The sequence below is a fragment of the Gopherus evgoodei genome, chromosome 9 (assembly GCF_007399415.2).
Source record: "Gopherus evgoodei ecotype Sinaloan lineage chromosome 9, rGopEvg1_v1.p, whole genome shotgun sequence".
NCBI classification, from domain to species: domain Eukaryota; kingdom Metazoa; phylum Chordata; order Testudines; family Testudinidae; genus Gopherus; species Gopherus evgoodei.
Window position 1 is genome coordinate 91,079,305 of NC_044330.1, and position 25,896 is coordinate 91,105,200.

General features: G+C 42.5%; 1 protein-coding gene across 5 annotated transcripts in view; it reads right to left on the bottom strand.

Moving 5' to 3' along the window:
• The window catches only part of COL4A5 (collagen type IV alpha 5 chain), a 151,489-nt gene that overhangs the window by 17,853 nt on the left and 107,740 nt on the right, over positions 1-25,896 (bottom strand). For 3 of the 5 annotated variants that reach the window (XM_030575408.1, XM_030575407.1, XM_030575405.1), the window contains exons 30-42: positions 24,581-24,694; positions 19,233-19,241; positions 17,996-18,163; positions 13,675-13,764; positions 12,631-12,780; positions 11,738-11,836; positions 10,301-10,390; positions 9,373-9,503; positions 7,036-7,162; positions 5,712-5,792; positions 4,589-4,687; positions 3,291-3,341; positions 2,215-2,400 (exon numbers count right to left, since the gene is read on the bottom strand). In XM_030575408.1, the coding sequence (XP_030431268.1) occupies positions 2,215-2,400; positions 3,291-3,341; positions 4,589-4,687; positions 5,712-5,792; positions 7,036-7,162; positions 9,373-9,503; positions 10,301-10,390; positions 11,738-11,836; positions 12,631-12,780; positions 13,675-13,764; positions 17,996-18,163; positions 19,233-19,241; positions 24,581-24,694 (1,395 nt within the window). The remainder of the gene's footprint in view (positions 1-2,214; positions 2,401-3,290; positions 3,342-4,588; positions 4,688-5,711; positions 5,793-7,035; positions 7,163-9,372; positions 9,504-10,300; positions 10,391-11,737; positions 11,837-12,630; positions 12,781-13,674; positions 13,765-17,995; positions 18,164-19,232; positions 19,242-24,580; positions 24,695-25,896) is intronic. The other 2 variants (XM_030575410.1, XM_030575406.1) reach the window with 1 other exon arrangement.

Below are 25,896 nucleotides of genomic sequence, written 5' to 3' on the forward strand. Positions count from 1 at the left end.
GGATCAAAGTTCACCAAGGCCATCATTACAACAGGGGGAAAAACATCAAAACTATTAGAAATGTCAATGTATTAAACTAAACCTTTCAATTTAGATTTAGCTCAATATTGCTTTACATACGGTATGCAAACACCAAACTATTATTGTTCATGGTCAATAATAAAACAGAGAGTTAAAAATAGTGCTTCATTCTCTTAGGAATCTGCTTTACTGTATTAGCTATTAATAAACCCTATTATCATCATGCCAAATTCATCCCAGATGTAGCTCAGCAGAAGTCAATGGAATGATACTGGGTTTGAATTTGGTCACTTTAACTAGTATGAAAATACATCCAGAAGTTAACAAGCAATGGATGTATCTGAGTCACAAAATTTATTTATTATTTCCTTAGAAGTGGGATAATTTGTCAGCAGTACAGTTGCTTTTATGATTAATTGCCTGAGGTTGAAATGTTATGAAAGCAGCATTTCAACAATGGGCTATAGTCATTTTGTTCTACAAAGTGCTGATTGTAATAGAACTGCAATAATAGTTTGGTTTATCCACATTAGTCCATGCACAAATGAGCAAGACAAACATTTCACTTTATACACTCCATGCAACAAAAATGGAGATGAAAGAGAGAAAACATGCCTGAGCAAAACTTCACTGGTGTTTTCCAACTGATAACCTAAAAAGTGCACAAAATAATGGTCTTGTCTTCTATCTTGCCAACTGATTCAGGTTAATAATTGCAGGGTTTATATGAAACATGTAAACAGGATCAGAGACCAGCAGAGATATACCTGTGCTACAAGTGAAATATGGGATCACAAATTGTTCACAATTTAACGTTTTACTTCATACAGTTTAGATTTTGTGGGGTAACTTCGTATGAGAAATTATTTTAAGTAAAGGCTCTGATCATTATAGAACAGCAATCAGCTGTCCTATGGAATGTTTCATCATCATAATCCTTTGCACTTAGATACCACTTTTCATCTGAAGATCTCAAAGGTCTAGCTTGTTACAGCCCTTACTTGGAGTTGCATCTGCTTGCCCCAGAGGTTAATTTGGCTCCAACCTCACAATCCTAAAGACCTTAGAAAATTTATATTGAAAAAACCCCTACAACTTCCCCCCCGCGCCCTAAATTGCCAATATACGGATAGTAGCTATTTTGTAAATGCACTAACTCAATGTTTAACTTCCTCACACAGAGCTTTCACCAATGAAAAATCCCAAATTCAGAATACTTGCAAAGTTTCAGTTTAAAAAAAAAAGTGTATTCTATCTGTAAGCAAGCAAACAACTTTACTTCAATAAGCTGCTTCTCTTGAAAATGAATGTCAAGCACATTGGGTATCAATTTATAGTATTAGCTGCTAATTAATTTCAAGTCCAAGTAACAACTATGAGACAAGGCCTTGAGAGGTGAAAGACAGAATATTCACTGACACTGTCCTTAATCGCTCAAAAGTGGCATCTTAATATCGATTCATTTTCCATGAAATATATAAGCACACAAATTAATCTAATTCCTCAGTACACCAGGGATCTGCTCAGTGATGTTAACCCAGGATGGAATTCATCATTTCCAGAATTAGTAGATGCAGGAACAAGATGCAAACATGGAATGGAAAGATGAAGACTGCATTGTGTTGCACTGAATCCACTGGAACGTGTGACACGATGGAACAATGATGTGCATACATGATGTTGAGATGAAGAAACCACTATCCAATTTGATCATGCTGTGATGCTAATATGAATTTGATTTTCATGGGTCCTAGAACGATGGAGTTTATTACTTTTATTTTTGTGCACGATGAAATTCATTGATCATGTGACAATACCACAAAGGCATATTTGGCAGATGCTGCAAAAGTTGATTTGGTGCTCTCTAGATGATTGCTGTGACAACATGCTGAGAATCTCAAGTGTATCAATGCATTGTATTTTGCTGCCAGGTATGAGCAGGATCTTTAAAAAAAGGGACTAGCAGAAATTAAGATTTTTATTTGTTTTTAGTATCTTAATATTCTTGCTTTTGGCAAGACAGCCTTTTAGTTACCAAGAACTATTTCTAGGTTATAGCATGGAAACACAGCTGTCAGCCAAACACTATATCAAAAGAATTCGTCTGAAATTCAGAAGTTCTAAAGGCTGATAACCTGCCAGCAAAATAAAGAATTATTGACAGAGATGGACTGTTATGAACCGCATTCTTACCTGGTCTCCCTGGTACACCTTGTGGACCAGGACTACCTTTAGGACCTTCCATAGGTGGCCCAGGCAGGCCTGGTGGACCTTGTGGACCTTGTAGACCGGGGAATCCCTGGAAACCTCTTTCACCCTTCAAACCTGTAAGTCCTGGGGATCCTGGAGGGCCAGGTAATCCCATCTCGCCCTTTTGCCCTGTTAAACCAAACAGACATGTTTATGGATGCTGTATTTAGTTCAGTTACATGTACAATATCGAAACTTCAGTTGAAGTACTAGGACTTGATTCCATTCTTGCTTATAAAGGTGTAAATCTGAACACACCTCACTGGCACCAATGGCGTTACACCAATATAGAAATGGCATGAGAGGACAATCAGACTCCAAAGAGCTGAGACCTCTTGCAGGACAAGAAGTTGCATAACTTGGGGCATGCAAGAGGACCTTGCTAAATCTCACTTTGCTCTCTTCAAATCCACTGATGCTCAAACTCATAAGGGTCTCACAACGCCACTTCTCAGCAAAGGTTTAATGCACGTGACATTGCTGTGGTGAGATCCCCCAGTATTAAGACTTTATTAATTTCATACGATATAGCACAGAGTGTTAAGACATACTGGATATAATTTTCAAAATTGGCCAAGTGATTTAGGAGTCTTAGTCACCTTGAAAGTCAAAGGAAATTAGACTCCTAAGTGTCTAAGTCACTTCTGAAAATTTGCAAGTGACTTTTGAAAGTCACTTAGGTGCTTCTGCAAATTTTACCCATTGTCATACCTTATAACTAAGCCATATTTGTTAGGAGTAAATCAACAAAGTACAGTGCATGATGCAGTCGATTTAACCATCTTGTCTTTTTTGCTTAATAGTTAATTCACTAAATTCAATAGTGAGCCATGGGTCTCTCAGTTACTGATGCAAATTAGAGAGGTCCTACTGTAGTATATGAGATATAAAGTTACTGCTACATTGTTAATTTGGTACAGCATAATGATATCAGCTAAATGTCTACCACCTTTTCTCCCTTTTGTGAGTATATACATTTTACAAACATACTTATTAAGGAAAGAACAATGACACTTTGCCTGATAATCCTGGGAGTCCAGGAGGTCCTGGGCGCCCAAAACCTGATTGACCTGAAAAGAAACAGATTAATCTTTTTACAGATGTGGAGTGCTCAACTCTTCAGAAGCAGGAAGCCTTGGGTGAGGATAAGAAGTTAAAATCCCTTACTGGCAATTCGGTTTCCTTAATGAGGGGGTTCTAATAGGGTTCTTGCTCACTTCCACATCTCCCCTCAGAATTAAGGGATCTCCTCCAAGGTGATATGCTCCTTACATGGCATGTTTCTTTTCATCCTCAAGATGGTCTTTCACATTATGGGTTTTGGTAAATTTTCATTTATAGTTGTGTGATAGTAGCTATTTTTAAGAGAGTACCTTCTGGATCCAAGAAGGTTCTAGAGCAGGAATGGACATTTTTAAGGTAGTAGAGGGCCACACAACCCACTAAAATGCTTTGGTGGGTCATTTTTTTTTTTAAAAAGGCTCCAGGATATAGTGGAAGAGGAAGCCTTCATGGCTGAGGAAAAAGAGGCTCTTGCTGTCCCAGGGCAGCTTGCAGACTGCTGCTGTGAGAACGGGCACCAGAACAATGAGTCTCACAATGATGCTACCATGCCGCACCACATAACCTGCCCACCCATGTTCAGCTACATGATTTCTGGGAAGGAGGATGAGCTCGTGCCCGCCAACACTACCCTGCCCCTGGGAACATGCTACCCCCATTCAGCAACCCCAGCAGCTGTCCACCAGGGCCATCCAGGAGTAAGTCCACAGTAACCAGAGCTTCCACCTTCTACCTGCACTGCAGCAGGTGCAGAGGAACTGCCTCCTCTCCTCCAGGTGGTAGGAAGAACCGCCTCTCATCCCCTTTCACCATCCTCTGCTCCATGCTGACCAAGGTTCTTACCCCTTCCATCACTCTAGGTGCTGGTAGAGCCACCTCCTCTCACACTCAGATTTGGGTGGACCTGGGTGAGCCCACTCATGGCTGCATCCCTGGTTGGTGGGCCAAATAAAGTGATCTGGCAGGATGGGTGCAGCCCATTCCTAGAGGTAGTGGAAGCAATGGCAGCTGGAATGGAATTAGAGGGGAAGGGATTGTGCTCAATTACAAAAGCCTTAGAGGGACAAATGTCTAAGAGTGAAGAGAGTTCCTGCCCTGTATCTCACTGGAGGCTTGATGCCCTCCTTTGTGTGCACCCTCAAGAGCTGGGAATCAGAGAGGCTATTCCGAGGGAGCATGGATGGTTTTGGAAGAGGACAGAGTAGAAATCAGAACATAGAGTTAGAAGCAGAAAATAAAAAGGAAGGAACCTAACCTGGTTCACCCTTCTGTCCAGCTGGTCCAGGAATACCATCCCGACCTGGCTGCCCTTTCTCCCCTGGAAGACCCGGGGGGCCAGGACGGCCATCACCACCTAAAAAAAAAGAGAGCAACATATTACAGCAGAGCACACCTACCACAAAACTAAAACTGAAGGAATGACCAGATAATATCAAGTCCATGTGAATGAGAACATTTAAAATCCAAACCAAAACTCTTTCCTTCTCTGCTTTCTGCACTCAGAAAAAGGTCACAGAACTGTGATCTTTAAGCAGTTTAATGGCGATTAAAATCCATCTAATGCTTCCTTTCATAGGTGAAATTAGGTTCTTGCTTCTGCAAACACAGGCTAAGATATTACAATGCTTAATATAAAGAAAGCGGACAGATACAAAAACAGATACTTGCTAGTTTCAGAAGTTATTGAGATAACTTTGTCAGTGACACAGGTAGTCAGGGTTGTTAAAAGAAGGTTCAAGTATAATGGCATTATTGTAATTTGGTTTCAGGGCACTATATGTACATGTGTGTGTGAGTGTGAGAGAATGAGAATAGATACATATCACACAATATAGTTGCCAAAATAAGAAAAAAGAAGCTATTTCAAATTTTGAAAAAGGTTCATGGGACCAAATCCTGCAGGCAAAACTTCCATGGCAATTTACAGTTTTAACACAATAATTCGAAGCATAGTGTAGCACTTGTAATCATAGTACTCCTTTTGCCAGATCTAATTCCACCATGGTAAATCTGCACTTGCCATTAGTGGATCTGGTCATATGCCCTCTGTAATCAATGAGAATTTTGCCATCCAAGATGGGATTCCATGTCAGAAATTATTATGAAGATACATAAAGAACCCATAACGCCAGCCTACATTTTCCTGAAAGAGAATTTGATTTTGCAAACAGCATTTCATAACCTTTACTTTCAACTAAAGCTTTGAAGCTATTTCAAATCATTCTTTCCTGTTTAATCCTGCAAGTCACAGTTTCGGAGTCAGATATCTACTATAGGTCACAGAACTTTCTGATGAACAGCATAAGCCAGGCTTAAATAATACAAATATTATAACTGAGGTTCTGCAAGCTTGACTTTGTTGTACTATTCATGCCTACCTGGTGGCCCAGGTGATCCAGGAAGACCAGGATTACCTGGGGGTCCATCAATACCTTTTGGTCCTGGAATTCCTGGTGTCCCTGTGAAATAGAGGCATGTTAACCAAACAAGACAGTGCAGTGTTTTATCAGGTACTGGTAAGCACTGGATAAGGTACAAGTCAGACCAAGTAAAGAGTGTCAAGAAAGTACCAAGATACCGTAAAATACATGCTGCAACTGATAATACCATAGATTTGCAACCATTCATTTAAAGGGGCACTAGGACTTTAAAGAAGAGGAAGTTTATCAGCACAAAACATGGTTGCCTAAAGGTGTTTTTTTTCCTGCCATCCTTCAGAATCCCACCTTCTTAATTACTTAATGCTGAAGGCCAATAGTATCATCTCTAAAATGGATATAACCTAGTAAACAGCAACAGCATATTTAGTTAGCAACACAGTGAAAGCACGATGGACGCAGCAGCTAACCCATCATTCCCCACTCCTTACCTCCTTTCCAGAAAAAGTTGATGTGAGTTAAGGACACTTAGCACCTATCATGTTTGGTCCCTTAGTTTACATATCACTAAATTCGGACTTGAGAGCACTGGGGCTGTGTACACACAACAACTTGGGTCGATATAAGTTATGTAGCGCAGGGGTGCGAATAAGTCACCCCTCAGAGTGAGATAAATTACACCGACCTAAGTGCTGGTGTGGACAGTGCTATGCCAGTGGGAGAGCTTCTCCTGAGGACGCAGCTACTGCCACTCGTCGGGGCTGGAGTAATTAAGTCGACAAGAGAGCTCTCTCCCGTCAGCTAAGAGCATCAGCACTGCAGTTGCATCGTTGCTGTAAGCTGCTAAACAGTCTCTAGATAAGATTGCCAAAATATGAATTCACATTTGTATGCACTGAAAAAAAATCTCCTCTTTACAATTAATTCTTTTGAGAAGCCAAGATTTTGTAGTAAGTTATAACAAAAGCCAAGCTCCACAAGGGCTTTGTTGTAGCAATCTACAGAGAAAAAGTATGGCCAAACTCAGCTATTTTGTGGGTCAGAGAAGTTAGTAATCTGACCATTGCAAGCTGTAGTACTGGCTTTCACAAATGTTCATGTGTTCTGGTCCCCATGCTGCAAATGAATTGACATTGATCTTAGAAGGAAGTTTAAAATGATGTGTCTCTATCCCTTTGCAGTGGTGATTCCAGCAGCATTACATGAACTGGCTCCACAGTAAGAACCCCAAGCAATTACAGCCTGCCACCATTCAAGTTACCTGGAGACAGAAGCCAAAACATGAGAGCATGAGCGAAAGACAGGAAATTCCAAGTAAAATTACCTGGGAATCCAGGAAGGCCTGCTTCTCCTTTTGCACCTGGATTACCTGGTAATCCAGCCAAACCAGGATTTCCAGGTGTACCTTTGCTGCCAGGGTTACCTGGGTATCCAGGGAAACCAGTGTCACCCTGGAAAATATTAGGCAAAAATGAGATCCATTCATTTTCATATAATTTAATTCTTTTTGTATGTTCCTGTTCTTGACATCAGACACCAATGAATGTCATTAAAATCTTCAGTTTTTCTTTTTACCTAATTTGATGTTAACCAATGTTTAGTGCTGGAACTACCCTGGTAACGTTTATTACCTGAAAACGGCAATTGTAAAGATTTTAATGGTGGCCGCTACAATTTGTTTGTATAGTGTTCCCCAGAGCCTTTCCCAAAGATTGTTCTTTGGCATTGTCAAAAATTGGAGGGGTTATTTTCTTTCAGCTCTACGTGGAGATATTTTTTAAGCAATTTTAAACATACCACTGTAAAAATGTCATGGTGGGAGCCCAGGTTTACTACAGCTCAATAATGCCACGTAAAACCTATTCAATTTACAAGCACTGAGTATTTTTCTAACTTGTCAGCCCTGGAACCTCAACTCTGAAAGTAAAACACTGTTTTCTTTCTGATTCACGCATCATCACCAGGAGTAAAGGTTGAGATTGTCACATTTTTTATACAAACAGATTCACACCTGTACACCTCATTGCATTCCAGCGCTCTCCACTAACTTCAGATTTCTGTTCAGCCATTAGGCTTTGCTAGATGTCATGAAAATGGGAATTGGGCATTCAAATCCCACATGTGGCTCTGAAAGTCTCAGTCATAAATAAAGCGTCAAATCTTCCTAGTAGGGTGTTATTGAGCTATCAATATATTTTAAGCAAACACTTTATATTCCTCAAATTGGAGCTAGAAACTGTTCAAATCTGCTCCTATGGTATAAGCGCAGGTTTAAGGAGTGGAATACGACCAACTCATGCTTTTAAAAGTAAGAGATGAACTAAGTTTCATTCTAAGTTACAAATAAACATTTATGGGATCATTGGCAACAAGACAAGTCCAGGTAGGAGATCTCTGGCCATATTTATCCTAGTTACCAATCGTTAACACCAAAAATAAATCCCCCTCCCCTTAGTTGTAACATTCCAGTCAGATACCTTGCCAGGTTAATGAGATATTTCTATTAGTTCTATGCCTACTAGTTATTTTTTCACTGCTGTAGCAACAAGTTCACACATACTTCTGCTTCTTGTTCTTATTCCTTGCCCAAGTGCCATCATTCCCCAAGCATTTCCCAGACCTGAGGAAGAGCTCTGTGTAAGCTCGACAGGTTGTCTCTCTCACCAATGGAAAGGTTGGTCCAATAAAAGATATTACCTCACCCACCTTGTCACTCTGTAATTCCCTAAAACATCAAAATCATTTTCACAGCAACAATTGTGAGGTCAAACAGGATTATGGTGTCAGGTGGAAAAGAAACAGAATTTTTTAAGACGCTAAGATTCCATTGTTATGCAGTTATTTTGGATATTGTAGAAGGAAGAAAAATACAGAAGTGTGTGACATTTTATCTAAGTATTGCTTTTGCTAAACAGATTGTGTCTCAAGATTAGTCATAAGGCTCCAGTGACAGCTGCCAGGAGCTTACTTTTTTTTATAAAGTTCTGTCACTTATGTAGCGAATGTTTGAAAATCTGGGCACTGGTATCTTTTTTGAAGCTTTAGTTTTTGGAAGCAGCAACTGTGACCTTTTAGTTGCCTCTTCCCTGTGGATGTCTCTCTAAATGGCACCTCTGCATATTGTAGTCACCATTTTTCAAGAATTAATTGTGGCTGCTTGAGATTGGAATGGAGCAGTTCATTCTACTACGCCTATAGGTTGTCATTATGTCACCAATTATAACGGTGACATAATGATAACCTATAATGAATCTTAAGTGAGCCATAACTAGGATAGTCTCATATGCAACTTTCTGCCAAATGCAAACAACACCACAGACAGGGGTTTCTCCAGCTGGTCTAGTTTCTTTAAAATATTACTCTCTACCAATGGAAATGGACATCACAGATGCTTCACTTGATAGATGGCCCTCTGTTAAACAATTCTTGATAAACAAAGACTTTTATGAGGAAAGCCAGTGCTACCTTTGGCTGCAGGGGAAGTGAATTGTATGAAGATTTTCAAAAAACCTGTTTTTCCTCTAAAATGCATCTTTATTTTAATCTTAAAAACACTGAATCTCAGTGTGTCTTTTTCTTCACATAAAAAAAAATTAATGCCCTGTAACACAGAAATATCATTCACCCACAGCACCTTCTAGGGAAGAATTTTGAAATATACCTTAGGGCCAGGGATTCCAATATCTGAAAGACCTGGGTTGCCTTTCTCTCCCTTTAATCCTGGAAATCCTGGAGGGCCAGGCTGGCCAGGACGCCCTGCTGTACCTTGAGAGCCTTTAATACCTGGGACACCTGTCCAAAATATCAAAAAATGGTTTTGCAGCAGCTTCAGAGCAGTCAGTCAAATTGTAAACTGACCAGGAAAGACTAATGAAGAGTTGAATGACTGATGAGACTTATTGTTTTAACCAAAAATAAACAAAAACAAACAAACAGCTAAAATCTCACAGGGCTTCAGCATATTTCTCATACAAAGGGGAGGAATTTTACAGAATGCACAAGGATATAATATTGCCTGTGTGTGTATATTTTTAAACTCTGACAAAACCAAGAGGCCCTTGATAGTAAATACCAACCAATTACTACTATAACCCCCAAAATATTGGTGGTGATGTCCCAACACTTCTTCCAAGGTAACTGAATTACTGTATCTATTTCCTTTTGAATAAATAACCCATCTTATTTTCCTTCTGATAGGCTCTGTAGACTAGCCTTTTTCATTTCTAAACTGTTTTGTTGGGTGGAATCTGAAAAATGAGAGACCAGGCCCAATAAAAATTGTAATAAGATTCTTAGACAGATTTCTGGTCTCAGATGAACTACACATGAAAGCTACAACAGAAATGCACCTTTCCAGCTTTGTATCTGTAGTGCTTAAAAATGAATGTACTTTGTTAAATATTTTATTATACAAGTCTGAATTTTCTGTACCAAAGCACATACCATATATTCTTTCTGTGCTCTTCACGTAAGTATATGCATACTACTTTACATATATTTACATTCATATACACATTACACATGCAAATCTGCCTCTGTTCTGCAGAGATGAAACATACTGACTGGATCAATGCCTTTTAGTAACTAACCTGGAAGCCCCGTCTCTCCCATGGCACCTTTTTGTCCTGGAGGTCCTGCTGGTCCTGACTGCCCAGGAAGCCCTGGCTCTCCTTTGGGGCCTAGAAAGTAGGTTACCTTAGTTAATTGATGGCAATGACAAATTATTTTGATACAGTGATTACTCACATGAATATGGCCCTCTTCTAATTTGGGGTTTCTTTGGGTGCCCAGATGCCTTGAGATACCCTTTTTCCCAATCTGCACTGAAGATTTAAAACTTTTCTTTCAGCTGTAGACCTTGATGCAGTTAGCTATGCCTTTCCTCCTTGAGTAAAAATGGATTGCACGTACAGCTACAACTTGGGAACCATCTGAAACCAACTAGCACAGAACGTGGCTGCCAGTTTCTTAAGCAGTGCTTCACACAAAGAGCACATTCTCCTGGTGGCTCCTTAATCTGCAATGGTTGTTCTTTAGTTTCCAGGTGGAGTTTAAGCACATGGATTTGACCAATAAAGCCTGAACTGGTGTGGGTCCTGGCTGTCTGAAAGATTGCATAAATTCCAATATGACACCTAGAGCAAGACTTGCAACCAGGCAATGCTGGTAGAGAAATACTGAACAAAAATGTAGAGGCTTCAGATGCAGCAGAATAAATATCATAAAGTAACATTTTTGATCCATGCGGTAGCTAAAAGCATAAATATGATTTCCAGCTAGCCTTCCCAATACTTCTGTTTGGTCTGTTGCTAATTGTAGAGGTAAGGATTAATGATGTAGGTATATGTTGACTAGGTCAGTCAATGCTACTCACAACTCCTCCAATCAGGTTGTTCTAAGCAGAAAGCTCGTTTCCAGCTACCCCAATAACAATCCCAAACTTCAACCAGGTCAACAGCTCAAAAATTGCATTCAGGTACGTCCAGTATTTTACTAGGAATAAATCCACAATTTGGATAGGGATCCCAAGTTCCTCAAAGTCTGCAGATATTTAGATCTAGAAAGTGAGGTTGCCCTTTATGGTGGTACTACGATATGAGTAAAAATGTCATGAAGTCATTCAATATCAATGAAGAAAGTTGGGAGGAGAGTGCAGAATCCAGTTGAATCTGGAGGGAATACCTGGCACTGGGTGCAGCTCAGCACGAAGTGGCTTTGATTCAGAGGATGGAAGCAAAGTGAGAAAGAAGAAAGCAGCATGCTGTAATCTTGGACTCTCACAGAGACATGGATCTGTGAAATTTATAACAAGCTGTGTCGCTCCTGAATTGGGCTTGCCAGTGATAAGCGGACTCACCAGACGCCTGACTAGACCTCTTATGCATACACCATGATGCAGTGGATTGAAGGTTCCCTAAATATGGTTTAAATCATATTTTGCTGCCACAAAATCAACTGCATGTGCATTTTTACAATCCAAGTCATTCATTACAAAGACTGCACATGGGCAGGGTTTTCTACCTTACCTGGCAATCCTGGTGCACCTGGTTGCCCATTGAATCCAGGTGGCCCTGGGTCACCTTGGAGACCTTGATAACCTTTCTGGCCTGATACTCCAGGAATACCTTTAAAGGAAAAAAACAAACAATTACTGATTTTTTTATTTTTAAATGAAAGGAGAAAATTTTCTGATATATGAATAAAATGCCAAGTAAGGATTCTCTCTCATCAGGTGAAAATCTCCATATAAGCTAACCTGAGATGCAGTACCACTGAACACAAGTCAGTGTTCATGGAAAACCCTGGATGAATACCTACAGAACAGAAACAACAGTGCAGACAGAGGCAATACAAGCTTCCTGACATCAGCCACTGACAATACACTTCACAACCATACTGACAGGAAGCCCCAGGTCTGCCTTGGGGCCTAGAATAGTAGATTTGTTTTGTTAACAGAATGCAATAATAGATCATTTTGATGCACTGGTTACTCACATGAATAGGATGGGATAGGCTCAGCCTACATATTTACTCTAACCTGTGTATCTGCATATGGGCTACTTTTACAAGTGGTTTTGACGTTACTCTTGGATTGCAAGTACTTCAAGGCAGGGATGCAGAGCACCTACCACAGCGAAGCCCCAAATCCTGGCCAGGACATTAGGATGCTTCTCTGATACAAATGTTACACAATAATAAGAGTTCACTAGCAAGGACACTGCAACTGACTATATGGAGCAACTCAGTTACACTCAAATGGTCACTTTAAACCTTCTCTTCAAGAGAAGAAAAAGAAGAGAGAACTCTGACCCCATCCAGTTTAAGTTTTCCTTGCAAAGAAGGACTAACTGCTTATAACTGAATCCATCTCGGTTCGCCATCACCTGTAGGAAACAAGTCCATGTACGAAATTCCTCACCTGGAATGCCTGGCTCGCCTTTCTCTCCTTTTGATCCCAGCTTGCTTGGATCAACTTGTCCAGGGGGACCTGGCAGGCCTGTTTCACCTTTCACGCCTTTCTGCCCTGCCAGTCCAGTAGGTCCTGGCTGACCTGGTAAACCATCACTGCCTACAGCATGTACAGACAGCAAAAGGAAAGTGTAATCCATAGGGTGGGCTAACATCAATTATGTTTCTATCACACTCTGCTCTATTCACAAGTAGTGAAATTCACCCAGTGGGTGGCAAGCTCCCACCGTAAGCCACGCAAGGGGCTGAGTGAGGGGCCATACATGGAATGGTTGCATAAGGGTGTCTACATGTGGAAAAGGACTATATGCCTTGAATAGACTAGCACAGAGGGAACAGATAGCTGTATAACAAAGCAATGATCCGGAAGCCCCAACACATTGCACACCCAACATTAATAAATATAAGTAATAATACCACCTCTATCAGGCTGTTACATAGCGCTTTCAATCAATAGATCTCAAAGCAGGAACAGAGTTTGAGAGTGTGCTGGCCACCTGGTGCAGAGGAAGATTGGTGGATTTTACCTACCAAACTCACAAAATTCACCTGCATACAGCCAGATTATATGGGCTTTATGTGGCGGGAGTGAATTTCATCCATGCTGCTTAAAGCCAACCCTGGAAAGCCTGACGATGCAAAGCCATCAGTTTCATCTTTAACATGGTCTAAAGCAGACTTTATCAAGTATTATCTTTAGCATCATTTGCATTTCTTTAACATCTTCAATCCAAGGATCTCAAAGATGAAACAGCTAAAGCCTCAGAATGCCCCTTCCAACATGTCACATGGATAGCTTACTACTGCTTTAAACAAAGTACCTGTCAACACCAAAGTCAGAAAGATAACCCAATCCAAGCAATGAAATTCTGAACCGATTTATGCTATGTAACTCCCCACCAAAGCCAAGACTACATCAGATGCTGCTCCCAACATCTTTGAAGGATAAGCAGTGTTAAATTCTCTGCACTGAAAATAGTCAGACAAATGTTACCTTTAGGACCAGGAAGGCCATCTCTGCCAGGAGTTCCAGGAGGACCTTGTGGACCCGGAGTTCCCATCACACCCATCTCACCTTTGGCACCTAGATGCATTGAACCACCAGTGTCATTCTGAACAAAAACCCCAAAGCAATCAGTACTTCACTTTCACTTTCTTCATTCCTATGGTATTAACCTGTACATCAAAGTCAGCTAACTTGAGTAATTCTCATTTTATACCTGTCATAAACAGATAGTTAAGGGTTAATAGGAGTACTTCATGTCTCTTTTGACTGTAAAGGGTTAACAAGTTCAGTGAGCCTGGCTGTCACCTGATCAGAGGACCAATCAGGGGAAAGGATACTTTCAAATCTTGAGGGAGGGAAGTTTTTGTGTGTGCTGTTAGTTTTTGGTTGTTGTTCACTCTGGGTTCTGAGAGTGACCAGACGTGCAACCAGGTTTCTCTCCAATCTCTCTGATACAGTCTCTTATATGTCCAGAATAGTAAGTACTAGGTGATAAGGCGAGTTATGCTTATGTTTGTTTTCTTTATTTGCAAACGTGTATTTGGCTGGAAGGAGTTCAAATTTTTATTTTACCGAAAGGATTTTACTTTGTACTTGTATACTTAGGCTGGGAGGGTATTCCCAGTGTCTATAGCTGAAAGACCCTGTAACATATTCCATCTTAAATTTACAAAGAGAATTTTTACTGTTTTTCTTTCTTTAATTAAAAGCTTTTCTTGTTTAAGAACCTGATTGGTTTTTTTTTATTCTGGTGTGAGATCCCAGGGGACGGGGTCTGGATTCACCAGGGAGTTGGTGGGGAGAAAGGAGGGAAGGGGGAGAGAAAGGTTAATTTCTCTCTGTGTTAGGGAGAGTCTGGGATGGGGAGAGAGAAGGAGGGGGGAAGGTGAATTTTCCTCTCTGTTTTAAGATTCAAGGAGTTTGAATCACAGTGATCTTCCAGGGTAACTCAGGGAGAGGCAACGGTGAGGGAAAGGATTTACTTTCCTTGTGTTAAGATCCAAAGGGACTGGGTCTTGGGGGTCCCGGGGCAAGGTTTTGGGGGGGACTAGAGTGTACCAGGCACTGGAATTCCTGGTTGGTGGCAGCGCTACAAGTACTAAGCTGGTAATTGAGCTTAGAGGAATTCATGCTGGTACCCCATCTTTTGGACGCTAAGGTTCAGAGTGGGGAATTATACCATGACAATACCTAAAACATAAAGGGCCAGATTCAGTGAGAGGCTGAGTCCATGTAAATCCCAGTGCTTTCAATGGGTGTTACAGTGCTTAGCACTTCTGAGGATCAGCCTCATATAGAAAAATAACTTCCTAGAATAATTTATACTTGAATGTGGCGTGGGCTTTTCCATTATTAATTCTTGCAGAGAGTGGTGTGTGCTTGTTTCTTATAAGCCATATAAATGTGCTTCCTGTATAAAATATTTCATGAAGAAGAGTTATTTATTTTAAATTTAAACCGTTATTTACGAAAGTCATAGAGGTCATTATAAATACTCAGGCACAACTGGGGAGAATGAAACAGTCTATTTCCTGGAGTATAATGGCTTTCATTGTGTGGAGTCAGATCCTTTTGCAGTAAAACAGAAATACTGAAAAATCATAGAGAAGTCATCAAGTTCAGCCTCCTAGGTTGAGGCAGAACCAAGCACACCTAGAGACCATGCCTACCAGGTGCTTGTCCAAACTGTTCTTAAAAACCTCCAGGGACAGGGATGCTCCCTTGGAAGCCTGTTCCAGAATTTAGCTACGCTTACATAGTTAGAACATTTCCCCTCATATCTAACCCAGATCTCCCTTGCTGCAGATTGAAGTCCACTACTTCTTGTCCTAGTGGACATGGAGAACAATCGATCACTTTCCTCTTTACAACAGCCCTTACCATATTTGAAGAGTGTTATTAGATTCTATTTCATTCCTCTTTTCTCCAGACTAAATGTTTTTTTTCTAATCTTTCCTCATAGGTCAGATTTTCTAAATCTTTTATAATTTTTACTGCTCTCCTCTGGACTCTCTCCAGTTTCTCTACATCTTTTCTAAAGTGTGGCACCCAAAACTGGACACAATACTCCAGCAGAGGCCTCACCAGTGCCCAGTAGAGCAAAACTATTACCTCCCATATCCAGGGCTGTCCCTAGCTATTCTGGGCCCCTATGCAGTGCCCCCACGTGGGGGGGAGGGAGAGAAAGGGGGGGCAGGCCTCTGCAGGAGGAGTGGGGGGCTGGCCTCAGGCCTCTGTCGGGGGGGCAGGTCTGGCTTGGGGGGCAGGGGGAACTACCCCCCAGCACTCACCAGCAGCACAGCTGGGGCCGGATCGCCGCACTCCCGCTGCCAGTGAGTGCAGTGCCCCAGCCCTGCTGCAGGGGCGGGAAGACACGGGGCTGGGGTGGGAAAGGGGCGAGGTGGGGGCGGAGCAGGGCACAGGCCCTGAGGAAGAGCCAGAGCAGGGGCTGGAGCAGCACGCAGCTGTGCAGAGCACCAGGAAATTTGGTGCCCTACGCAGCTGCGTACTTTGCATATGGGTAAGGATGGCCCTGCCCATATCTTACCTATTACACTTCTGTTAATACAGGCCAACATGGTTTTAGCTTTTTTTGCAACTGCATCACATTGTTGACTTATATTCAATTTGTGACCCATTATAACCACCAGATCCTTTTTAGCAATACTATTGCCTAGTCAGTTATTCCATATTTTGTATTTGTGCACTTGATTTTTCCTTCCTAAGTGTAGTACTTTGCACTTATCTTTACTGAATTCCATCTTGTTGATTTCAGACCATTTATCCAATTTGTCAAGGTCATTTTGAATTCTAATCCTGTCTCCAAAGTGCCTGCAACCCCTTCCAGCTTGGTGTCATCTGCAAATTTATAAGCACGTCCTACACTCCATTATCTAAGTCATTAATGAAAATGTTGAATAGTACCAGACACAGGACAGGCCCTTGCAGGACCCCACTAGCTATGCTCTCCCAGTTCGAAAGCAAACCATTGATAATTACCCTCACTAAAATCTTTCAACCAGTTATGCACCCTCCTTATAGTAATTTCATTTAGACCACATTTTGCCAGTTTGCTTATAGCCTATGTCAAAAGCCTTACTAAAATAAAGATATCACATCTACTGCTTCTCCCATATCCACCAGGCAAGTAACCCTGTCAAAGGAGGAAATTGGGTTGGTTTGGCATGATTTGTTCTTGACCAACCCATGTAAGCTATTACTACTAGGGCTATGATTTTACTGCAGTAATTTTTAATTAATTTCACAGCAGAGGTACAGGAAAACCACCATGTGGGATGGAAAGAGGGGAGAACAGGGGCATGTGTGTGGGCTGGGGAACGAACACATATTACATATCACTGTACAGCAGCTCCTGGCTGGATGGGCTGGGCCTGGCTCCCAGCTTCAGCATGGAGACCTGGCCCACATGATCACAGTGCCACTCAGGTTTGGTGAGTCTGCCCCTCCATAGACCAAGATGGAGGGGCAGATGTGCCAAACCTAAGTAGTGCTGCGATCATGTGGGCCAGCTACAGGTACTACGTTTGCTCTTCTCCAGTCCTCTAGGGCCTCATCCATTCTTCACAAGTTCATAGTTCTGAGATTGTTTCAGCTAGTTACTTAAGTATTCTAGAGTGAATTTCATCAGGCCTTGCCAACATGAGTACACTTAAATTACCTAAATAATCTTTAATCCCTTTAATAATGATGCATACTTACCTACCTACCAAACTTCACATTCAAAATATGACCTCAAAGCAGATTTAAACATCTCTATAACATTACAATATAAAGAAAGGTGATACACATGGTTTTAGGGTGGGACTTGCTAAAGTGCTCAGCATTTGCTTACCTGCTGACACCAAAGCGAACAGGAGTTTTAGCACTGACTTTAATAGGAGTAGAGTTAGGCCCGAGTGCTATTAGTGCTATAATGCTTAGACTGTAATACACAGTGATTGCTGCAAAGCCCTGCACTGAGAGAGGATGGACAGACAATGAATATTACAATTACAGAGAGGGTCCCTCACCAAAATAGCCACGGATCCAAAATTCCTAGAGGATCCTGAAATGTGCATCCAACATTTGAGACACAGGTTTGTCCCTAATTCACATTCATTGCAATGAAGGCTCTCATGGGTGCCCATGGATAAACTGCTTTTCAGTCGTCAGCAAGGTAAAATAAGCAAGCCCAAGTTCAATGATATTTCTCACTGATAGCATGCCCAAACCGTGGAGAACACACGTGACTACAGCCCTCTGTATATGCTTACAGGTAACAATGCTCTTCTGGCATTTTTGAACTTGCCTGGAAATCCGGATATTCCATCTCGTCCTGGTGGTCCTGGTGAACCTGGAGGCCCAATGAGACCTGGTGTTCCTGGAAATCCTGGACTGCCTCTGTCACCAGGTGGACCAGGGATGTCGAATCCAGGAGGGCCAGGATCTCCTTTCTCACCTGGAACTCCTTGTAATCCTAGACATTGGTAAAACATCATCCTTTAGCAAGAAATCGGGCATGGTTGAGAGGTGTGTGTGTGTGTGTGTGTGGATGGCAGTAATGGTGGAATAGCTGCTCTTTACTGGCAGCACATTTTGTGTGTGTGTTTGTGTGTGTGTGTGTGCGTGCGTGTGTGGCAGTAATGGTGGAATAGCTGCTCTTTACTGGCAGCACATTGCCATAATACCTTGATCGAACCCTGGGTAAATGTTTTGACTTCCAAAGCCCTGATCCTGCAATGGGATCCAAGCAGGCAGACTTAATTCATTTCAGTGGGGCTCTGTGGAGGCTCAGGGGTCACATACATATGAGCTTGCAGGACTGGGGTCCAATTGCCCTGCTGCAAAACTAGTGTATTAAAGTCAACATTTTTCAGAAGGTGATACTAAAAGTTTGTCAGCAGCCCAGTACATATAACCCTTGGTGACCCCATATTTTGTTTATGGTGTTTATTCAATTGCATGACTAAAGTAGGAGTTAAAGACTATATTCTTCTCACAAATTAACTGTGCAGAAGATTAAATTTCCCACAACTTGATCAATAAAATGTGCAAATGCTACAGAAAAAAAATTAAGTGCTCTTTTTAATATCAGGTTGACTACTTATTTTAACGAAGTGTTGTTTGTATTTCATGATTCAGCCTAATAATTCCTATATACAGCACAAATGCGAAATCCTGGCTTCAAATTAAATGAAATCCCAGTTGAATTGCATCAGGGAGGCCCAAACTATTAGGTTACAAGATAACCTCAAATGGGCATTTATTTTCAAAGGACAGCCAAGTTCTGTGTTTCACTAGGTTTGTCTGAATTAAAAATGTGCCTCAGTAGGAACTGTTTAAAAAACAAAAGCAACATTACTTAATATTAGTGAAACTGAGCCAAAGGCACCAGTCATAGTAGGGAGGCACAGCTCCACTCCCTTCAATGGGATTGCACTTGTTGAGTTAAGTGGTGACTTTCACTCTTGAAATGTAGTTCAAATAAACTAATAATCTTAAATTAAGACAAGAAGGAGGAGGCTTTGGTGAAGAAATCACAGTACCTGGTGGACCTGAGGTTCAAAACCCAGCGAGTTAGCATTCATCAGGAAGTTGAGGCACAGGGAAAAGTAATGAGTTGCAAGAGAGTCATTAGGTTAGGAAACAAAATTAAGCACATAAAGATTAGAACAAAAATCTATACTAAAGTTACTGAGCATAGATCTAACTACAAAGGATACAACACTGTTACAGCTACAAGAAATTGGTTTGTAAGTAAATTTAATGATAGGCATTTTTCAACAGCAGCCATCATTCTACACAGAGAGAAGTAACTGACTGAAAGCTTTTTAAATAGTACAGTGCAATCTTTCAAAAAACAAAACAAAATGTTGGACTGTGTTCCTGTCTCCTAACCTAGCAAGCTTTTGGAAATAGTCCAAGGTCTCCTCTGAAGCCATCTTTTTACACTGCCTGCACCAACACAGCCATTCAATACTGGCCTGTTCATCTCACTGACACTTGTGCGTGCCCTACTGGGTGGTTGATATTTTGCTGTTCAGCACTCTCTGTCTGGAGATCCCTCCAAAAGGGATTTGTCAAAGATGCTTCCACTTTATAAAGAAAAACTGAACCCCTTATTGGGAATGCTTGGCTGCCTATTGCTGTTGCAGACTGTAACTATATTGATGGCTCTTTATAAAGCTCCTGGAGAGCTTAGTAAGATGTGGTGTTACATGAATTATTTTTCTGATGTGTATTACAGTATATAAAATATTTTCCCCATTGTCTCAAGCTTGTTTGAAGACAATAGAATGCACTAGTTAGGAGCCCCTTCTGTAACCTCTCTTATGGAGATTATTTTGACACATTCAGTGTCCGGAACAATAAAGAATAAGTAGTGTAAGGCAGCCCAATGCTGCAGCAGACAGTGCTTTGCGCTGCCACTGTAGGAACAAAGATTCAAGAGTGATTTAGAGACTCTCACTCTACAGCAGGGGCCTCAAAGTCCCAGCCCACGGGCCATCTGCGGCCCAAGAACCTCCCCAATGTGGCTGGTGGGGCTCCAGCAATGTGGAGGTCTCTCCCTTGGCCCCGCCTGCGAGCCCCGGGCACTGCCCACTGGACGATTTAAAATGGCCCGAGCCCCCGCGCATCACCAGCAGTGCAGCGGAGCTGAGCAGCTTCTTGCGCGTTCACTCCATGTGTCTGCCGGCCCCTCCCTGCGGCCCTGGGGCAGGAGTGTGCCTCCGTGCACTGCCCCCGCCCCGAATGCCCCTGCAGCCAATGGGAAGCTGCGGGGGCGGTGCCTGGGGGCAGCTGCGCATGGAGGTCCCCAGGCCTACCCCTCCTTGAAGCTCCAGGTAAGCGCCACCCAACCCCCTCCCAGAGCCTGTACCCCCACCCCCTCCCCACATAACTTCTCCCACCCCCAAACTCCCTCTCAGAGCCTCCACCCCCTCCCCCCAACTCCCTCCCTGAGCTTACACCCCCTTCCCACACATCCCTCCTGCTCACAAACTCCCTCCCAGAGTCTGCACCCACTCCTCTGCACCCCATCCCAGAGCTTGCAACCCCACTCCCTCCTCCTGCACCCCTCCCCCTCAACACCCTCTCAGAGCCTGCACTCTTCCCCCTCCTCCGTCCCAGAGCCTGCAACCCCACCCACTCCTCCTGCACCCTCACCCTCTGCCCCAGCCCAGAGCCTGCACCCAGCACCCAGACTCCATCCCAGAGCCTGCACCCAACTCCCTCCCCCACCCAAGCTCCCTATAGGCAAGTGGGGGGCAGAATATGAGGGAGCGGGTTCTGGGCGGCATGAGTGAGATTATTGGCCCGCTGGGAGGATTTGAGAACTGGCACTGGCCTTAAGGTAAACTGAGTTTGAGACCCCTGCTCTACAGACTAGCGGTAAATTAGGCATCTTCAACTCACAAAGAAAAATGTGCCTATCTGCTTGCATTGCTCAATTACTCTTTGGTTCCTTTGGCGAGTGGAATTGTTCCCCTGATAGGGGAAAAACAAAGCCCCAAAAGGTATGACTCATGCTCCAATGTCCATGGGGACTCCATCAGCAAACAAAATAAACTATGAAGGTAGTATATAACCTGGTAAGAGGACAAATACTTTCAGTATTTCTCGAAAGGTGAACATGGAGTAAAGTCAACACGTCACTGAATCTGTGATAACATTCCCATTTTTCCCCTTCTGCTTCTCAAATGTGTTTGACTGGATCAGAATTGTAGTAGAATATGCTACGGAATAAACACTCGAGTAGCTCATTTTGTAAAAACAAAATATACAGACACTGCAAACTGTTTGAATAAATGGTGGTGCATAAAAAAGAAAACCTGAACAAAGAAATACTTAAGATTGTTCCAATTGCCCTGAAAAACAGAATCCCAAGAAAGTTAATCTACTATAATAAAAAGGAGTAGAGTCTATTCTGATTCAGTGGGAAACAGGAATGAGTGATGGGGGAGGCAACATGCACACTGCACCAGACAAGTAGCAGCACCTATAGCAAGGGTCGGCAACCACTGAGAAGTAGCGTGCCACGTCTCCAGTAATTTAAGGTTTCGCGTGCCAAAATAAATGTAACATTTGCAGGGGCCCCTGACAGAACCCCTGACTGGCAGCGGGTTGAACGGGGCCTTTGGCAGGGACTGCAGACCGGCAGCGCGCTGAGCCATTCAGCCTGCTGCTGGCCCGGAGTTCTGTCCATTCAGGCCGGCAGTGGGCTGAGCGGGACCAGGAACCCGGCTGGCAAAGAGCTGGTGGCCAGAACCCTACATCGGTAGCTGGCTGAGTGGAGCAGGCGGATAGAACCCCAGACCAGTGGCGGGCTGAGCGGTTCAGTCAGCTGCTGGTCTGGAGTTCCAGCCACCGGCTCCTGCCAGCCAGGGTCCTGGCCGTCGGCCCCACTCAGCCCACTGCCGGCCTAGGATTCCGTTCACCCAGGCGGGCAGGGGGCTGAGCTGGGGGTGGGTGGCCGGGACTCCGGCTGGCAGCAGTGTGCCAGTAAAAATCAGCTGGTGTGCCGCCTTTGGCACACGTGCTGTAAGTTGCCGACCCCTGACCTATAGGATTAAAGTAGGTTGTTTACTTAAAGCCTCAGTCATGCACTACGTTTCATGCACTAAATTTCAATGTTGTCATGCTGTTAGTAGCCACAGTGATCTTTAACACAGATTACAATGAAAAATTAGCCATACTGATCCACTGAGACAGGTATATTTGTTTTACTTGGGAAAAGAAATGCTTTGTGGTCTAAGAGCTAATCAGCAACCATATGGAGTCAAACTCTGCCTAGCACCTGGAAACAGGTATAATGGACATCCAAAGACACACAGCTCATACACTTAAAAAGCAGTACTGCTCTGTGTGTCTAACAAACCCCCTACTACAACCAGGCATAGTCGGGGACATGGGGGCATGCACAGAGGTCACTGATGGGACAGGGAGCTGATACACAGGTAATTCAGATCACTTCTATCCTCAACACCGGGCACTGAAACCAGGTTGCAGGCAGAGGACCTGCAGATCAGCTTCCCTGCATGAGCAAGGTGCTTACGCATATGCCACACTTTAAGCATATGAGCAGTTCCTTTAAAGTCAGTAGGACTACTGAAACACTTAAAGCTAGCTATATGCTCAGGTGCCTCTGCCCCTTGCTCCTCTGCTGGCCATGGGTTTTCTGCCATGCACTATCTATAATGCCAGCCCAAATTTTGGCTCTTCACTTAGGGTGGCTATCACTAAAACAAATCTGAAGTATGGGATAGTGGTCATGCAGTAGCAGTATCTAGACGTGTACAGCAAAGACTAGGTACATTTCAGCATTAACATAAAGTTGTTCTCTAGTTCATACAGCACAATTTTCACTGTGGTTATTGCTGTGCATTTGCAGTCACAGGGTTAGCGAAGTGGAAATCTCATTCAGTGAAAGTAATGTAGAAAAACCTCTCTCAAAAATAAAATACTTTGTGAACAGAAATTTAATCCCCTTCTTCCCTCTCACTCCCATATATAGCATTGGAACTAGGAAATCCTTTTATAAAACTTAAGTAATTTTAAATACAAGATTACCAAAACGCCCTTTGCTAGAGACATGCTCCCCATTAATACTATGGGCAGACTCCTAGTTTTGTAATTTAACCTGGACCCAACAAGGAGGCCCAGAACTTCCCAACTTTGCTTAATGAAGAGCATGATGGAAATGACTGTCCTGGAAGTCACAAACTATAATTTCCTGAATTAAAATTAATGAAGTTTTTTTCCAGTTGTGAATTTATAAAGTGAATGTATGTGACCCTTTCTTCTGCTGGTTTCTTGTTTATACAATAGACTACTAGTGCTTGCAGTGTTCTTTTTCTATCTGATGCAGTAATGGACCAACCACTCTGAAATACCTAGGATCAAAGCCATTTTTCAGCTGATTTAGGCCATACTTCAATGTCTATTGAAGAGAATGGAAAGACTTCCCACTGACTTCAGTTGGCACTGGATCACGCCCTGAATGTCTACCTATGGACTCAAATGGAAGTAGTGTGAGGAACAGTATTGTCACATAGGATCTTTTTTTTTTGCTTCTGGTCAAGGCACAAAATGTCAATTTATAAATGTTGGCTCGCAATAAAATTGAAGTTATTTAAAAATGGGTCTTGCCAACTGAATATGAAGTGTCGAGTTGGTTAAACTGCTTCAATCGTTAAGGATTGTCTTGATACTTAATCACATAGGTCAATTTATTTCACTTAAGGGTCATGAAATAAATAATTTCCAGTACACAGTATGTGCACACTTGAGTAACAAATACATTATTTTGGTTGGCAGAATAATGTAACCTTAACGTCCATAAAAGTGCCATATTTTCAATATTATGTTGGCTCTCAGAGAACTATTTCCTTTAACCTTATGGGCCTGATCCTGTGAGGTGCAGAGCACCCTCAACAGCATCCACTGACTTCACTACCAGTTGACTGCACACTGTATCCCCAGAATTGGACATCACATAATTTGTCTTTTTAAAGATAGCATAGCAATGAAGGCATATTGTCTACCCTCTCAGTAACCCAGAAATGCTAGATTAACATGCCACTCTCCTCTGCCAAGGAGAGGAGCTTCTTGTGCTGCATTAACAAACAGGATGGGCCACATTTTTCCCAGTTGTCAATCACGGTGCAACCCCCTCTTGCCTTCTGTGGGTTTGTATGGGACAGAATATAAAGGCAGAACTTGGCCCATGTTGTGGAAAGGGTCCTGTCCAAACTGAGCGTCATGAAGTCTCCGGCCCGCCCTTCCTATTTGTTGTTTACTGGCACTTTTGTACACACCCTGAGCTGGTGTGCCTGCCTCCCTGACATACAATATGTCAGCAATAACTCCAAAATTATAATCACTCAACTCTTACCTGGTGGGCCCACAGGTCCTGGAGGGCCAGGTTGTCCCGGTGGACCTTGACCACCAATTCCCGGGAACCCTGGGGGTCCCGCTAACCCAGGTGGTCCGCTTGGTCCAGGGTCACCTTAAAGGAAATTCTAATTTAGTTCAACAGTGAGGAATCTCAGGGTTTTCACATTCATTTTCTGAAGTGTCTACACATTGTTCACTGGCATTTGGTCCCTGCACACATGCAAGTGTAAGTTAGGTGTGCAAATACCACTGTGCATGTAATTTCAGAGACCACTTTTGAAAGATGGTCCAAAGACTTGTTACTGTGCCATAGTACACTAGTCTATACAACTGTTCACAAATACCTTTGCTATACACCAAACCAGAGATATATTGCAATACAGTGCAGACAATTGCTAATGCCAGAAGTTCATAAATAATTAAAGTAGCTTACATGAGAATAAAGTGCAACAAACTGGTAAATATAACACATAAGAATGGCTGCCCTGGGTCATATCAATGGTCCATCTAGCTCAGTATCCTGTTTCTGACCGTGGCCAGTGACAGATGCTTCAGAGGAAATGAATAGAACAGGGCAATTTTGAGTGATCCATCCCCCTGTCATCCAGTTCCAGCTTCTGTCAGTTGGAGTTTTAGGGACACCCAAAGCACGGGGTTGCATTCTTGATCATCTTGGCTAATAGCTAGTGATGGATCTATCCTCCATGAACTTACCGAATTCTTTTTTGAACCCAGTTATACTTTTGGCCTTCACAACATTCCATGGCAACAAGTTCCAAGGACTAACTGTGCACTGTATGAAGTACTTCCTTACGTTTGTTTTAAACCTGTTGCCTATTGATTTTGTTGGGTGACCCCTATTCTTGTGCTATGAGAAGCGGTAAATAACGCTTCCTCATTCACTTTCTCCATAGCTTTCATGATTTTATAGACATCTCTCATATCTGCTCTTTATCATCTCTTTTCAAAGCTCAACAGTGCCAGTCTTTTAAATCTCTCCTTGCATAGAAACTGTTCTATACCCCCTAACCATTTTCATTGCCATTCTCGGTGCCTTTTCCAATTCTAACATATCTTTTTTTGATGCACAAGGCATTCAAGGTGTGGGCTTACCATGGATTTATATAGTGACATCATGATATTTTCTGTTTTATTATCCAATGGTTCCTAACATTGTTAGCTTTTTTTAAACTGCCACTGCACATTGAGTGGATGCTTTGTAGTATAGGGTTAAATTTCAAAATGATCTGGACAAAAGGTCTGAAGTAAACACAATGAAATTCAACAAGGACAAATGGAAAGTACTCCATTTAG